Source organism: Rhinichthys klamathensis, unplaced genomic scaffold (genome assembly GCF_029890125.1).
Source record: "Rhinichthys klamathensis goyatoka isolate OS25496 unplaced genomic scaffold, OSU_Roscu_1.1 h1tg000019l_1, whole genome shotgun sequence".
Lineage (NCBI taxonomy): Eukaryota > Metazoa > Chordata > Actinopteri > Cypriniformes > Leuciscidae > Rhinichthys > Rhinichthys klamathensis.
The window spans coordinates 7,410,001-7,426,021 of NW_026606570.1; the positions used below are offsets into that span (position 1 = coordinate 7,410,001).

General features: G+C 36.7%; 1 protein-coding gene across 1 annotated transcript in view; it reads right to left on the reverse strand.

Annotated features, from left to right (window-relative positions):
* Window positions 1–16,021, reverse strand: part of msh3 (mutS homolog 3 (E. coli)) — an 86,764-nt gene that overhangs the window by 7,452 nt on the left and 63,291 nt on the right. Inside the window, exon 22 of the mRNA XM_056237826.1 lies at window positions 4,459–4,585. Coding sequence (XP_056093801.1) covers window positions 4,459–4,585 — 127 coding nt within the window. The remainder of the gene's footprint in view (window positions 1–4,458; window positions 4,586–16,021) is intronic.

Below are 16,021 nucleotides of genomic sequence, written 5' to 3' on the forward strand. Positions count from 1 at the left end.
AAAACTTATCTTTGATCACCAAAATGATTTAAAAGTGGTGGTATAATGCCCTTTTCACAAGATGTAAAATAAGTCTCTGATGTCCCCAGAGTGTGTATGTGAAGTTTTAGCTCAACATATCTAACAGATCATTTTTTACAGCATGTTAAAATGGTCACTTTTTGAGGGTGAACAAAAACGCAGTTTTTGTGTCTGTCCCTTTAAATGCAAATGAGCTGCTACTCCCGGCATAAAGGGCGGAGCTACAACAGCTCCTTTTAGCAGCTTAGATTACCTCACAAAAACATGCACTGGAAATTTCAAAAACTTTTAGCCTTTTATGTTCAAACCGAAGTCAGACTCAAGAAGTAGTGACAACATTTCGGAATGGTTAGTTGATGAATTTATGTAGCTTGTTATGTGTAGTTATTTTCTAGTCAAGATTAGATTATTCTGTCTTGACAATCTATAAATCGTGTTCTGGGGGCGGGGTTTATGTAAATTTGAGGGTTGGTGATGTCACTAACCCGGGAGGAATGTCGTGTAGTCCCTACCAGCCGTTTGTCGTAGTCCTTAAAAAACTATTTCTTTAAAAGTAAATATCTCCCTTTGCTTTGAACTTTGAGCGTCGTAACTTTGCAGATGTTGTTTATGCTCAAACAGCAACATTACACACTAACTAAAGTTAGAAAAGTGAAATCATAATCAACAACCCCTTTAAATGTTTTTTTTCCAGTGAAAAAAATTTCTTCATGGAGCAATTTGAATTCGCTCACTCCTTTTCATTCACTCCTTCAAGTGAACAGTATTAGTGGACTAACATAGGGAATAGTGGATGAGGGTTTAGGGGGCGATTTCGGATTCAGCCCTTGTTCCCATTCGCCATCTCAGAGTCAGACAGCTGCCTTCTAACAATCAGTTTTCTCAGAAATGTCAGCGGAGAAAGGCATATAGTTCAACATAACATTATACATCATGTTCATAATAGGGGTGTAACGGTACTTTACATGTATTAGTCCCGAACTGTCACGGTCATGAAAACAAGTTATGACAGTAACTGTGGAAATGATTATATTTCAAAAATGAATAGGAGAAGTTAATGCAAAACCTGCCTAATGTGCAATTTAAGTTATTTATTTTTTTATTTGAGTGTTGATTATTATATCTAAAAATAAATACCAAGTGAATTTAATAGTTTAGGCTCTGTTGTTAATTGTAACCTTTAATATTATATTAATGTGCAAGAAACGGCTCCCGATATATAGTTTACAGCATTAGAGGAGATATTTTTTTTTATCCTTAAGAAAATGATAATGATTACTGAATTTATGTGAGAGACACAATTTGTTCAATAAACCACTGTTTAATAAAAAAAATTAAATTTCTTAAAAATTAAGACATTTTTTGTTTAGTTTACTCCCCACTGCTGTACCGAACTGTGATTTCAATACTGATATTTGTAACAAACCATCATGCTTGTGTACCGTTACACCCCCAATACATAATTCACTCGCTATATTGCTAAATGTACCAGATTTTTCATATTAACAGCAAATATACCGGGATAATCTGGCTTCTCTTGAGACTCCCACCTGCTTCACTGCCAAAGCCCGCCTGCACGTTGATGTGGTTGGTTACAACATATTTGTGACATCATAAACACCAGCGATTTCAAAACGGATTTTGAGACGGCCTTTGATTCACTGCAGTTTTAAGGAGAAAATACTCGTCAATGGTGTTGACTGATGAATATGTACATGGTTTGTCTTAAAGCATATTAAAAACACCACATAGACATTTAAACAACATTAAAAGCTTGATTTTCATCACAGGGGGTCTTTAATTTATACCACAGAACACCAGAATGCTTGACCCTGGTTGGTCAACAGATGTTTCAAGGTGCTCATCAATTTTCTATAACAGCATGGCAATGAAGTCATTCAAGTTCCATACGTCATTGTCATGTTCCTTCATGCAAAGCTGCTTCAAAGTTTTAAATAAAACGAACAGTAACACTTAATTTTACATGTACATATGTACTTTTTATAGTAATAGTAAATTATGCATTATTACATGCAACTAACCATAAACCAAACCCTAATCCTAACTGTACATGCACATGTAGTTAATCAATATTACACAGTACTTAAATATATAATTACACTGTAACAAGGACTCCTTAAAATAAAGTGTAACCAAAGGAACTTATAGCCTTACAATCTACCACAGCAAAAGAAGCAGAAAAAGAAAGTTGAAAAATGTCTTGAGACACAGTACACAAACATATGTCTGTTAACAGTGCTAAACCTGAAATGGTCCATGTACACTTCAGGTGTTTTCAGTAATTAATTATTCCTTATTTGAATCATTATCAAAACCTTCATCTCGTTTTTCGCAATCACATCTGCTCCTTAACACGACATACGAGCAAACATGATCTGTTCACCAGTCACTACCAAAAATTATGCGATATGATACAGAAACCTCTCGTCTTTCATAAAAAATATCTTAATATGCGTTCAAAAGATTAACCAACGTATTAAGGGTTTGGAATAAGTTAATTATGACCTTCTGGGGTACCTTTTGGGGTGAACTATCCCTTTAAGGCATTTCATTTAAATCAGGCTCTGCTCTGCCATGTCAGTGGATAACATGGACAGAAACCTGTTAAAAACTGTAAATAAATTAAAAGCGAGGCATGGAGAACAGACGATCAAATTTAACATTTAAAAACGCGAAAAAGTGACATTTCTTATTCTACAAGTTAAATGTAAGGCTTTACAGAAAATCATCAAGCACATAAGAAACACACAGAAAATTATTTGGTATTGGTAAAGAGTTAGGTATTATATTATATTAATCATCGTCATCATGTATTGTATAGAACTATTCCTGCAGACAGATCAAATAGACAATAGGTGGATTGACTAACAGAAGGTCTAAGAAAGTGTGCTGCACTCCTTGATCACTCAAGCAGCATAAGGTCAATGCAAAGGTAACACAAATGAGTAAGTGATCCATGAAATCCTGGATGACTCAGCTGACATACAATAGCAGAGGAACTGGTTCAGAGGCTATCAAAACCAGCATATTCCAAGACAATGCACTCCTCACTCTCTAATACTGCTTTAGTGTGCACTGATGAAATCAACTTCCCGAACCAGACACTAATGGCTTTCTCAGATCATATCAAGATGAAGTTAATAAACGTGCTTGGCTCATTATCAAGAAAGGCAAGATCAGTAATACTGATAGATTGCACAGAACAGCCATACATCAAGATATATCAAAGATGCAGATGCCAAAATATAAAAGTACAAGCAGGGGATATAACTACAATATTTTGTGTCCTGGAACCACAAAAATAATTATTTGACTACTCCCTGAACAAGGGCTTCATTCTGAAACATTTATTTACCATGGCTGTTGTTATAATACTACTACATAATCTCGTGACAATGTTTAGTTTTCCCCCATTTCAAATATTAGCAAAATTCGTAAAGTCCCCCTGTGGTCAAAATCTAGTTTTTAATTTTGTTTATATGTCTATGTGATATTTTAAATGTGCTTTAAGACAAACCATGTGCAAATTCATAAGTCAACACCATTGCTGAGTATTTTCTCCTTCCTTTCTTTTCTGACGTCACAAACTACCTTGTAACCAATCAGGACAACTTGTCAACGAGTGGATCTCTGAGCTGGTGTGAGTGAGTGGAGGTGGGGCTAATTTGCATATTCATAGAACCGCGTATACTAAATGAGGCAAGGGTGTAGAGTTACATTCAAGCTATTTTAAGGCATGAAGAAATTTGTTTTCAAGGAAAAAACTTTTAAATATGTAATTTTTGGTGATCCACCGGGGGACTTTAGGTCCTTATCGATGATCTTAGTTTCCTTTTGAAAGGGTCCTGTTTAACTGCCTTATGCATAGATTAATTTTAAATAGACTTTTACTGCATTTTGAGTATAATTAGCTGCAATTGCTGTTTGGTTACAAATATCCTTTGCCAGATTAAAACACCCTTTTAAGCCATACATGAATGTTGATTGGATATGATTAAAAAGCTACCAAAAAGTCAGCAAGGAAGCATTTAATTGATCAAAAGTGACTGTAATGACTTTTATGTAAACTAACAAAATATTTCACATAAATGCTTTCTATACATCAAAGAAGTAGCTCTTGAGCAGCAAATCAGCATATTAGAATGAAGGATCATGTGAAACTGAGTAATGACTGCTGAAAATTCAGCTTTGCAATCACAAGAAAAATTTCTTACAGGAATAAATTAATTCTTAAAATATATTAAATTAGACAACTGTTGTTTTAAAGTGTAATATTTTACAAAATTGATTAAGAGACTTCTTTCGAAAACATCAATCTTCTTAAAAATGATCTTAACAGCCCCAAACTTTTGAACAGAAGTGTAAATATTACATAAGCTTATGTAATGCAAGGTTGGTAGATATATGCATACACACCATCCGAAGTGCTCTCTGGCTCATTGAGCAGGAAAGCCATGTGGTAATTCCCCACATGCTGCGGGTACAAGAGCTCCAGCTCACATAACGGAGGATAGTGGGTCACAAACAACGTCAGACACTTCACCTGCAGAAACACACAGAGAAGAAAAAGAATCTAACTCCACACATCTGAACATAATTTAAAGATAAAGCCGTCATTTCTGCACCACTAGTGTCACCAAACTGAATTGCAAAAGTAACTAGAAAAGGAAAGTTTGCCAGATAAACCATAATGTCGACTTGATGAATTCTTACCTGAAAGTTTAAAATCTACTAAGCAGTTGCTAAGGTGTTCTTTCAGATGGATGGCAGAGAGATTGAAGTTAAAGGGATAGTTCACCCAAAAATGAAAATTAGCCCATGATTTACTCACCCTCAAGTCATCCTAGGTGTATATGACATTCTTCTTTCAGACGAATACAATCAGAGTTATATTAAAAAATATCCTGGCTCTTCCAAGCTTTATAATGGCAGTGAATGGCCGTTTCTGTTTTGAAGTCCATAAAAGTGCATCCATCCATGATCAAAGTAATCCACACGGCTCTGGGGGGTTAATAAAGGCCTTCCGAAGTGAAATTAGAGTAAGAAAAATATCCATATTTAAGTCAAATAACTACAGTAGCTTCAGGCCAAACGAACATACAGATTCCACTTCCGTCTAAAGCGCAACTTATGCGACGTACTGCTGATATTTACGCTACACCATGACGCATTACGCTACTTCCAATGTCACAATTTGCATAAGTTGCGCTTTATGTTCATTTAGCCGGAAGCTAGTAATTTTACTTTATAAAGTTATAAAAATGGATATATTTCTTACACTAACGCATCGCTTCACTTCAGAAGGCCTTTATTAACCCCCCAGAGCTGTGTGGAGCACTTTTATGATGGATAGATGCACTTTTATGGACTTCAAAACAGAAAAGGCCATTCACTGCCATTATAAAGTTTGGAAGAGCCAGGACATTTTTTAATATAACTCCAATTGTATTCGTCTGAAAGAACGAATTTTCATTTTTGGGTGAACTATCCCTTTAAAGCAGGTTAAAGATCTTGTGTATCTTTATATTTGAACTATGTGACATTTGGAGTTTGAAATCATGAAAATTATGAGCCAGACTTGATTTTTTTTTTGTTATATTTGATCGTTTGCTACAATAATATCAAGAAAAAAAATAAGTAAGAACAATGACTGTGTGGAGTTTGGTGATTTTAGCTTGAAAGCTACAGTCAGAAAGGACAATTTCACTCTCCACCTTAACTACTAAAGACAATCCATTAGGAATAACAATATAGATTTGGTTACTCAGCATCCTGCCTGTGTGAAAGAGCGAGACATCCTTGAGCCAGACGCACAAACCACGCAAACAGCAACCACCCCCTCACTCGCCACTTACGAACATTATCAGCAGCCCATTATCTGCATAGTGTTACCACCTCACACCAATGCGCACATCTCATTCCAGAGGGGGGGATGTGTTCATTCCTCCATTTATTGATGTGTTTTTTTAGCAGGCTCATGTGAGGCATGGAGCTAGAGTGTGAATATGAGACACACAGAGGATACGCAGACAGGGCGCTGAAGCAGAACAAGAGACATGAGGCTTCTCTTGACATTATCACTCAGTTTTGCTGACAGAAGTTTTAGTTTGGCAGGTCAGAAGATTACACATGGGTTGGCGTGAAGGACGTACAAATGTGGCACAATCAGAAAATGCTGCTTCTGCACTGTATATGCCATAAATACGATTTATTTCTTGTGTTTTTCTGTGATGCAGTTCTGGCAAGAAGTTCACATTTTTAACAGGCAGTCTTTACTTTTACTGATGGAGGTGTTAGAGAATTTCAAGGCAAAGCTGCTAACTTTTAGCCTGACTTCGCCATACTCATATTCTAGTCAGAATGTGAGTCTGATACTGCTCCATAGGGCTTTGATTATGAGGCGTGTCTAAACCGAACCAGGAAAAAAACAACAACTCTGCACTCAATTGGATAGACCTACACTCACCTAAAGGATTATTAGGAACACCTGTTCAATTTCTCATTAATACAATTATCTAATCAACCAATCACATGGCAGTTGCTTCAATGCATTTAGGGGTGTGGTCCTGGTCAAGACAATCTCCTGAACTCCAAACTGAATGTCAGAATGGGAAAGAAAGGTGATTTAAGCAATTTTGAGTGTGGCATGGTTGTTGGTGCCAGACGGGCCGGTCTGAGTATTTCACAATCTGCTCAGTTACTGGAATTTTCACGCACAACCATTTCTAGGGTTTACAAAGAATGGTGTGAAAAGGGAAAAACATCCAGTATGCGGCAGTCCTGTGGGCGAAAATGCCTTGTTGATGCTAGAGGTCAGAGGAGAATGGGCCGACTGATTCAAGCTGATAGAAGAGCAACTTTGACTGAAATAACCACTCGTTACAACCGAGGTATGCAGCAAAGCATTTATGAAGCCACAACACGCACAACCTTGAGGCGGATGGGCTACAACAGCAGAAGACCCCACCGGGTACCACTCATCTCCACTACAAATAGGAAAAAGAGGCTACAATTTGCAACAGCTCACCAAAATTGGACAGTTGAAGACTGGAAAAATGTTGCCTGGTCTGATGAGTCTCGATTTCTGTTGAGACATTCAGATGGTAGAGTCAGAATTTGGCGTAAACAGAATGAGAACATGGATCCATCATGCCTTGTTACCACTGTGCAGGCTGGTGGTGGTGTAATGGTGTGGGGAATGTTTTCTTGGCACACTTTAGGCCCCTTGGGCATCGTTTAAATGCCACGGCCTACCTGAGCATTGTTTCTGACCATTTCCATCCCTTTATGGCCACCATGTACCCATCCTCTGATGGCTACTTCCAGCAGGATAATGCTCCATGTCACAAAGCTCGAATCATTTCAAATTGGTTTCTTGAACATGACAATGAGTTCACTGTACTAAAATGGCCCCCACAGTCATCAGATCTCAACCCAATAGAGCACCTTTATGATGTGGTGGAACGGGAGCTTCGTGCCCTGGATGTGCATCCCACAAATCTCCATCAACTGCAAGATGCTATCCTATCAATATGGGCCAACATTTCTAAAGAATGCTTTCAGCACCTTGTTGAATTAAGGCAGTTCTGAAGGCGAAAGGGGGTCAAACACAGTATTAGTATGGTGTTCCTAATAATCCTTTAGGTGAGTGTATAACCAATCAGAGCAACGCAGTAAGTGTTTTTTTATGAGCTACGCAAGTTGTCAACAGAACTCAACTACACGCACGCTGGAAGAAGTAGTAAAATAATGAGTGTTGCTTCTTTTACTTGGTCCTCCGTGAGTGCGACCAAAGGAGAAACCACAACGACCACAGGCTTTTCATTGCGTCCCATCTTCTTTTAGCGACCATCGGAGCCAGCTGATAAATTAAACTTTTGCCGAATCCCGTAGGAAGGACGGCAAACACATCTTTCCGATCGACAAATGCCGTGATTGCAGTTCTCTGTTCGTCTTTTAAAATGAATGCGCTGTCGATTTCTTTTACAACAGACGCGATAGCGGAATCTATACATCTCAATTCTCCAGCTGCAGTCATCTTTGAGGGAAACCATTTCAACCCAAGCGCTCTTTGATAACGTGATGATTACGTAACTGCAGATCATCTGTCCATCATCGTATAAAGCCCGCCCTGGCAATTTGATTGGCCCGACTAATTCTGAACCGATCATAATTACTCCTCAATGGATCAAGTCCAGACCGAACTTCCCGACCAAAAAATGTTGTGGGCGGGGTTCGGGCTGGCATCCAGGCTAGCTAACTTCACCATCCTTATGAAATACAACCAACATTATTTGTAAATACATATGATGAGAACATTACTGAAGCTTACGGTGTATCTTATTGGTCAGCAAGTTTTTAAACACCGGACAAAGAAAAAAAAAATTACTTGAAGGATAAAAAAAAAGTGTTTCTGTTATATGGCGAATGCTCAACCTATAGTTGTACATACTGTAGTTCAATAGGAGTGCATTGCTTCTACTCAAATTCTTGTTTGTGCCAAATATTCATGTCCGGTGTGAAAAGGCCTTTAGTTTAAATTTATATTTACATTACAATTAAAATAAATAGTGCAGTCACACTGTTCAATTATTATTAATAATGGTTCTCAAGAAACATTTCTTATTATCAATGTTGAAAACAGTTGTGCTGCTTAATATTTTTTGTGGAAACAAATTCTTTTTTCAGGATTCTTTGATGAATAGACAGTTCAAAAGAAACAGCTTTTATTTGGAATAGAAATCTTTTGTAACATTATAAAATGCCTTTACTGTCACTTTTGATCAATTTGATGCATCCTTGCTGAATAAAAGCAGTAATTTCTTTCGGGTACATTCTGACCCAAAACTTTTGAACGTTAATTTAAATATTAAACAAAAAACGTTGAGTACCTAGATTCAATACCATGAACCTTGTAAACTTCGGTAAATTCAGTTACTTGTTAATCTGTCTGGGAACTTTAAAACATGACTTTGTCTTCTGGCAGGTATATAAAGACTTGTGCCCCCCAACTCCTTGAAATGATGTAAAGCCAGCCACTCATATCGTAATGTACAGATTGTAAATCATTAATTCTACTAAGTTTTCAATCAAGTAATTTATCTGTCTGTATGAAAGCGTAATGTGATACCAAACATTTTTGATGTTTAAATGGGACCTATTATGCCCCTTTTTACAAGACGTAATAAAAATCGTAGGTGTCTCCAGAATGTGTCTGTTTCAGCTCAAAATACTCCACAGATCATTTATTATCCCATGCCCAAAATGCCCCTTTTTGAGTGGAAGCAAAAACACTGTTTTCATACATGTATCTTTAAATGCAAATGAGCTGCTGCTCCCCACCCCCCTTTCCAGAAGAGGGCTGTGCCTTTACAGCTCATGCCTTGGATACTCCAGCAACAACAAAACAGTAGGGGTGTTCGATTCCAGGTTTTTCGGAGTCGACTCTGATTCCTGACTTCCACTGTAGTAGTCGACGGAATTGACTCTCGCAATTGACATTTGCTCCATTTACTTGAAGTAAAAACAGGGCCGGCAATACATTTTTTTATTACACTCTGATTAGCGCAAAGCTGCTTTAACAGGAGAGTTCAAGATACTAAAAATAATATCTAGTCTAAATACATATAATGTACACTTATTCCTGTTGGCAGTTTTGTTTCTTAAATATTTGTTTAAGGATGAACACAAATTAGGATATCATGGAAACCACAAAGCTGGCATGGAAGTATGTATAAAATTACAGTGTAATTGGCTATTTTATTGTAAAAGTAAGCTACAAGTAGGATAAAACTATGTGACTTATCTTGTTTCTGCGACAGCTCCAGCTCTCTGACACACGAGTCAGCAATTTCAGACACCGCAAAGGAGTCAACATAATGAATAAAGCTCTGCGTTTTACCCAAAATTGAACACTCTTTAAAACGTGGAAAAAAAACAATTGGAAAAATACGCTAGCCTCTGGTAAAACGCTTTGGTGGACACACGGCTTTATAGGGTGGTTGTGTACACACACTGCCGAGTCCGACACACATTTATGTTCAAAGAAACACCATGTAAAAGTGAATTTTGCATAATAGGTCCCCAGTCGTGTGCATAATACAGTTATGTGAAGCAAGATTTATACCAAGGGAAAAAACCCTGATCAAGTGAGAGTTCAGTATAATCCGGTTTTGACATGACCAATGAAAAACTAGCAGCCACTGAGTGAAAGGAGTGTTCTTCAAGGTCAGGTTATTGCACAACTAGAGGACAAAGTTTCCCAAGTTCGAAGTTCCGAAAAACATTAAGGTATCTTAAGCACACCTTCTCACTTCTTCAGTTATCTCAACTTAGAAATGCTCTCTCTAAATATTGAAGAGTGACTGACTGCCTCTAACTGCCTCTTCGCTATGGCAACCAGTGCTGCTCTACTACCCATTGCCCACAGAAGAAAGTTCTGCATCAAGGCTGCTCACAGTGCATCATTCAAGGGTGTTACACAACAAACGTATTTACATTCTTAAATACAGCGCAGGTGAACGAGTGAGCCTTGTTGCCATGGCGATGTGCAGACACTCTCTGCAAGATGCTGCCAGGACACATATATGCACTATAAAGGCAAACGGGCATGGACAAAACGCTATTCCAGTGTGAAGGGGGGAATTTCAATATGAAGCACACGCTTGAGCAAACACTGAAGCGTTGTATTTTTGAACCTCTGTGAGTGCGCAGTGTCACAACTACAGCTGTGCAGCGCGAGTCTGAGCGTATAATGCTCATGATATTCTAAGTGGATTCTAGTGTACAAAATAAGACTGGAATTTGACATTTTCTGAAGAAACTGTGAGTGGTGCCTGCGCTTTATAGTCACCACCACCTTGCTAGGGTGTCGGCATGTAATTACTAAGGTGTTCAGAATTGCTATTAATTTACTATTAATAAAAAACTTATTAATACATTATTAATTATTATAAATTATTAATATTACACATTATTTTACCGGAATAGGTTTCACATTAAGCCTGATCTCCGTTTGCAACTTTCTTCTCTTCAGTCCGACATACAGCCCTTGGTAAATGCTAAACAACACCAACCTTTGCATTAGGCGAGTCACAAAGATTTTAGTTTATACGGTGTAATTGTCTAATTATTTATGTGCCAGAGTCTCTTGAGGAGCGGTCAGGCCCGGTTCCACGGGGGTGCAGAGGGTACCAAGCACACTCAAATGAAAGCAAGAGCACCCTCAGTTGAAGCTGCAATAATAGGATATTGGCCAACAAATTTGGCAAACGCTTCATTGCGTATTGGAGAGCGTCAAATGCTTCTATTTACAACATGCTTTTGCAGTGTTGAGCAATGTAGGCAAACACAAGACATATCTGTTGATTTCTTGAACGCAATGGCCAATCAGAGGTGCAAGCTCACGAATCCTCTCATTTTAACAAACAAAGTGTAGACGGCTTCATTGACTAACGGCCACAAACAAGTTGCAAATGCAGAATTCACTCTCGAAACTGCAATGATTGACTGACCATTGCAATGGAAAGTTTTTGCAAAGTCTGATTTATGTGCATTAAGGCTAGAGCACCTGATTTGATTCTGGAACTGGGCCTGAGCTCGGTAACCCATTATCTGCATTTTCTGTTCATTGCCAGTTTATTCAATAAAGACTGTGTTAACAACAGTTTCTAAGTCCTCATTAACCAACTCGACACAAATAGTCAGGTCTGTTAAATTCCTTGCAGTGGGCCACGGAAACTTACGTTTTGGGTTGTGTGGGCCATGAGTTGGAAAAGGCTGGGAACCACTGACTTAGAAAAGTCACTGTACAGCAGCAACCATACTGCATATGAGTGGTTTGGGGTTGGCAAGATTTTTAAGAAATTAATACTTTTATTTAGCTAAGATGCATTAAGTAATACAAAGGTGACAGTATATACATTTATAATGATACATTTTTATTTAAAATAAATGCTGTTCTTTTGAATTAAAATATATATATATATAATATATATATCAGTTTCCACAAAAAATATTAAGCAGCACGGCTTTTTACAACATTGATAATAATAAAGATATTAGAATGATTTCTGAAAGATCGTGTAACAAAGTAATGGCTGCCGTAAAAAACTTTGCCATCACAGGAATAAATTAAATTTCAATATATATATATATATATATATATATATATATATATACAACTATTAAATTGAAATAATACTATTTTACAATATTACTGTTTTTTCCAGTAGATTTCCTTCAAAAACCTTTTGAAAAGTCATACCAATCCTAAACTTTTGAAAGATTATATATATATATATATATATATATATATATATATATATATATATATATATATATATATATATATATATATTCTAAAAGATTATACAAAAAAAGATACTTAATAAAATTATACTTAATATTGTAAATGCTTTGAAGATAAGTAAAAAGCTGTACTACGACTAAAAAATTAATAAAATAAAAATTCCCCATTGTACAAAACATCTAAAAGACCCCTGAGCCCCAACTATGAACAATAGTAAAATGCCTTAAAACACCACCGGTAGTCATTTTGTTTTCCATAAAACATCAACAGCTTTGAAACAAACAGTTCATGCCAATTCTGTGAGCAATATACATCAGATGGTCAGTGAATGGCCATGGCTGTACCGTCTGACACTGTCCCAACCAGGCGAGACACGTTTCCAGTTTCCACTGAGTAATTTGACAAGAAATTAGTCTCTCACCTCACTAAAATGAACATGTACAGTACCATTATGTCGCACAATCACACCCAATCAGAACATATTTGATGTTTAATATACAGTTATGCAGAGTGGGATTTTGGACCAATGAAATTTCCACAACTAATAGAACGCCAAATAAATAGAAAAAAGCAACCAACAAAATGTTTTGCTTCTTGTAGCTGGTTTATGACAAAAAAAAAAAAAAAAAAAAGATAATTTAGGTTTTATTACACCATATAAGGCTGAGACATGGGGCCCTATCTTGCACTCGGCGCAAATGACTTTGTACACTGACGCATGTATCATTCCTATTTTGCACCCGCGCAAAGCGGACTTTTCCCTCCACAGACACACGTCGGTTAACTAAGAAATACACTTGCGCTCCCCGGGGCGGTTCAGCGCAAAGAGGAGGCGTGTTCCGGCGCAAACTTTCCCTCATGCTATTTTGCTGTTTTATAAAACAATTGCGCCACTGACCAGAAAAAAAACCTAGTCTAAAGTCAGTGGCGCGTTGTTCATAATGCTATTTTAAGGGCGCATGCTTGGCCATAATCAATGTAGCGTGTGCACAACGCGCATACACGTTGATTCTCTCATCTAAGCAGCAGTTTTCAGATAGATAGATAGATAGATAGATAGATAGATAGATAGATAGATAGATAGATAGATAGATAGATAGATAGATAGATAGATAGATAGATAGATAGATAGATAGATAGATAGATAGATAGATAGATAGATAGATAGATAGATAGATAGATAGATAGATAGATAGATAGATAGATAGATAGATAGATAGATAGATAGATAGATAGATAGATAGATAGATAGATAGATAGATAGATAGATAGATAGATAGATAGATAGATAGATAGATAGATAGATAGATAGATAGATAGATAGATAGATAGATAGATAGATAGATAGATAGATAGATAGATAGATAGATAGATAGATAGATAGATAGATAGATAGATAGATAGATAGATAGATAGATAGATAGATAGATAGATAGATAGATAGATAGATAGATAGATAGATAGATAGATAGATAGATAGATAGATAGATAGATAGATAGATAGATAGATAGATAGATAGATAGATAGATAGATAGATAGATAGATAGATAGATAGATAGATAGATAGATAGATAGATAGATAGATAGATAGATAGATAGATAGATAGATAGATAGATAGATAGATAGATAGATAGATAGATAGATAGATAGATAGATAGATAGATAGATAGATAGATAGATAGATAGATAGATAGATAGATAGATAGATAGATAGATAGATAGATAGATAGATAGATAGATAGATAGATAGATAGATAGATAGATAGATAGATAGATAGATATGATGTATATCTGCTCTTAAAGGGAATGTGAGATGACGCTCTGATTGGTTTATTTCACGTTACGCCCAAACCACACCTATGAATAATGAAGCTACTTCAGACCAACCCCTTTTAGATTTGCGCCAGGCGCAAGAGGCATTTATCCCGCCGGGAAAATAGCAACAGCGCCGGGATCCGCCCACAAAGTTACTTGCGCTTTGCGCTTTGACACTTGCGTTTCAGATCGTTAAAATAGGACCCATGATGTTACAGGTGGTATGAAAAAGTGATGGGAAATAGCTATCTGTAATATAGTTATGTTCTGTTAGTTTTATTTTCAACAAAACTTTTAGTTTGTATTCATTAGTTCCTGTTTTCCCGCTACTTATGAGTTGCTATGGAGATTAATTTATCATCACAGGTGTTCATCAATTACCCTTGTTTTCCTTTGTATATAAGTTGCTGTGTTTTAGTTCTCTGTCGGTTCTCGTCAACGCATACGCTGAGTGTGGTTGTTTTTTGCCCGTGTAAATAAAGCCTGTTGATCATATTTCTTCTTCAACTGTTCCTGTTTAACCTTTTTTTTTTTGCTAGAGAAATGCAATTCATTAAACTTGCAAAGCCTGACATATGCATGTTCATCTTGAAATATTCATCTAACAATATTTATAAATTAAATTTAAGAATTTTATATTGCCAACAATTTTACAGCAAAAAGACATATACAACAACCTGAGGGTGGACATCTGTACAATTATACAAAAAGGCATTTTATTTGCAAAAAAAAAAGAAAAGAAAAAAGAATGATCAAATCAGATGACAGAAGGTATAGTAGATTGTGTACAACCGGTTTTTCAGCAACATTTTGATCATGTTGATAATTTAGAGGCCTTAGAAATTTGGGTATTAAATATGATACAGTAGAGGCATTATAGGGTAAATAAGTGCAGACATGGGAAAATTAACTTAAAAATTAAAGTTAACTCTCTATTGAATGCATAAATATTCTATATCCCTGTTGCCACATCCCCTATAATGGCTGCTGATTGTCTGAGACTACGGCCACATTTATATTGCTTGGTTCAAGTGACCCAATTCCAATTTTTCCCTCCCATGTTGAACAGATTGGATATGACCCACGAACATGTAAAGCAGGAAAAAAAAAAATCACATGGATTCCGATATTCTCAGATCGGTTTCAGCCATCATTCATATGTGGAAATAAATGTATCATTAATAATAATATTATCATTTCGTCTGAGTCCATTGCAAATTGCGCCATTTTTACTTCCTTTTCGGCCTAAGCTTTTCCGGGTCAGTGTGTCTACCTTGGGTTGTTTCGCCAAGTGTACAGTGTAAATGCAGATATCGGATATGGGTCACTTTTAAAAGAAGATGTTAGCTGGTCGTCAATAAAATCTGATATAGTCAACAAATCGGGATTCGGAATTGGGCATCAAGACCTGCAGTGTAATTGCGGCCCAAAGAACTTCTTGTTTGAAAAAAAAATCAACAGAGAGAGAAATGTTACCCTGCAGTAAGGACAAGTACCCAAAAATAAATTTCATAGTGAGTGAGAAAAAGGAAAAGAACGGAAGAGAGGGAGAATGATGTGAAAAAGATCTGAAAAGAAGACAAAAGCAACAACGCCTTGACTATTCTTTATCACAGTGGAGTTGTGGCAAACATGTCCATCCATGTGCCAATAAATAAATAACTCCAGCCTGAGGCAGTATCAGTACAAGAGAACTGTGGTGGGAGAAAGAGAGCAAAATAAAAAAAGAAAGAGTGATAGATCTACTAGCACCTTAGCCAATGCCATAGAGACACACAATATTATGCAATACCCAGTGGAGCCCACCCTCTGACATCCCAAACACCAGCACAGCATCTAAAGTGACGTTTAC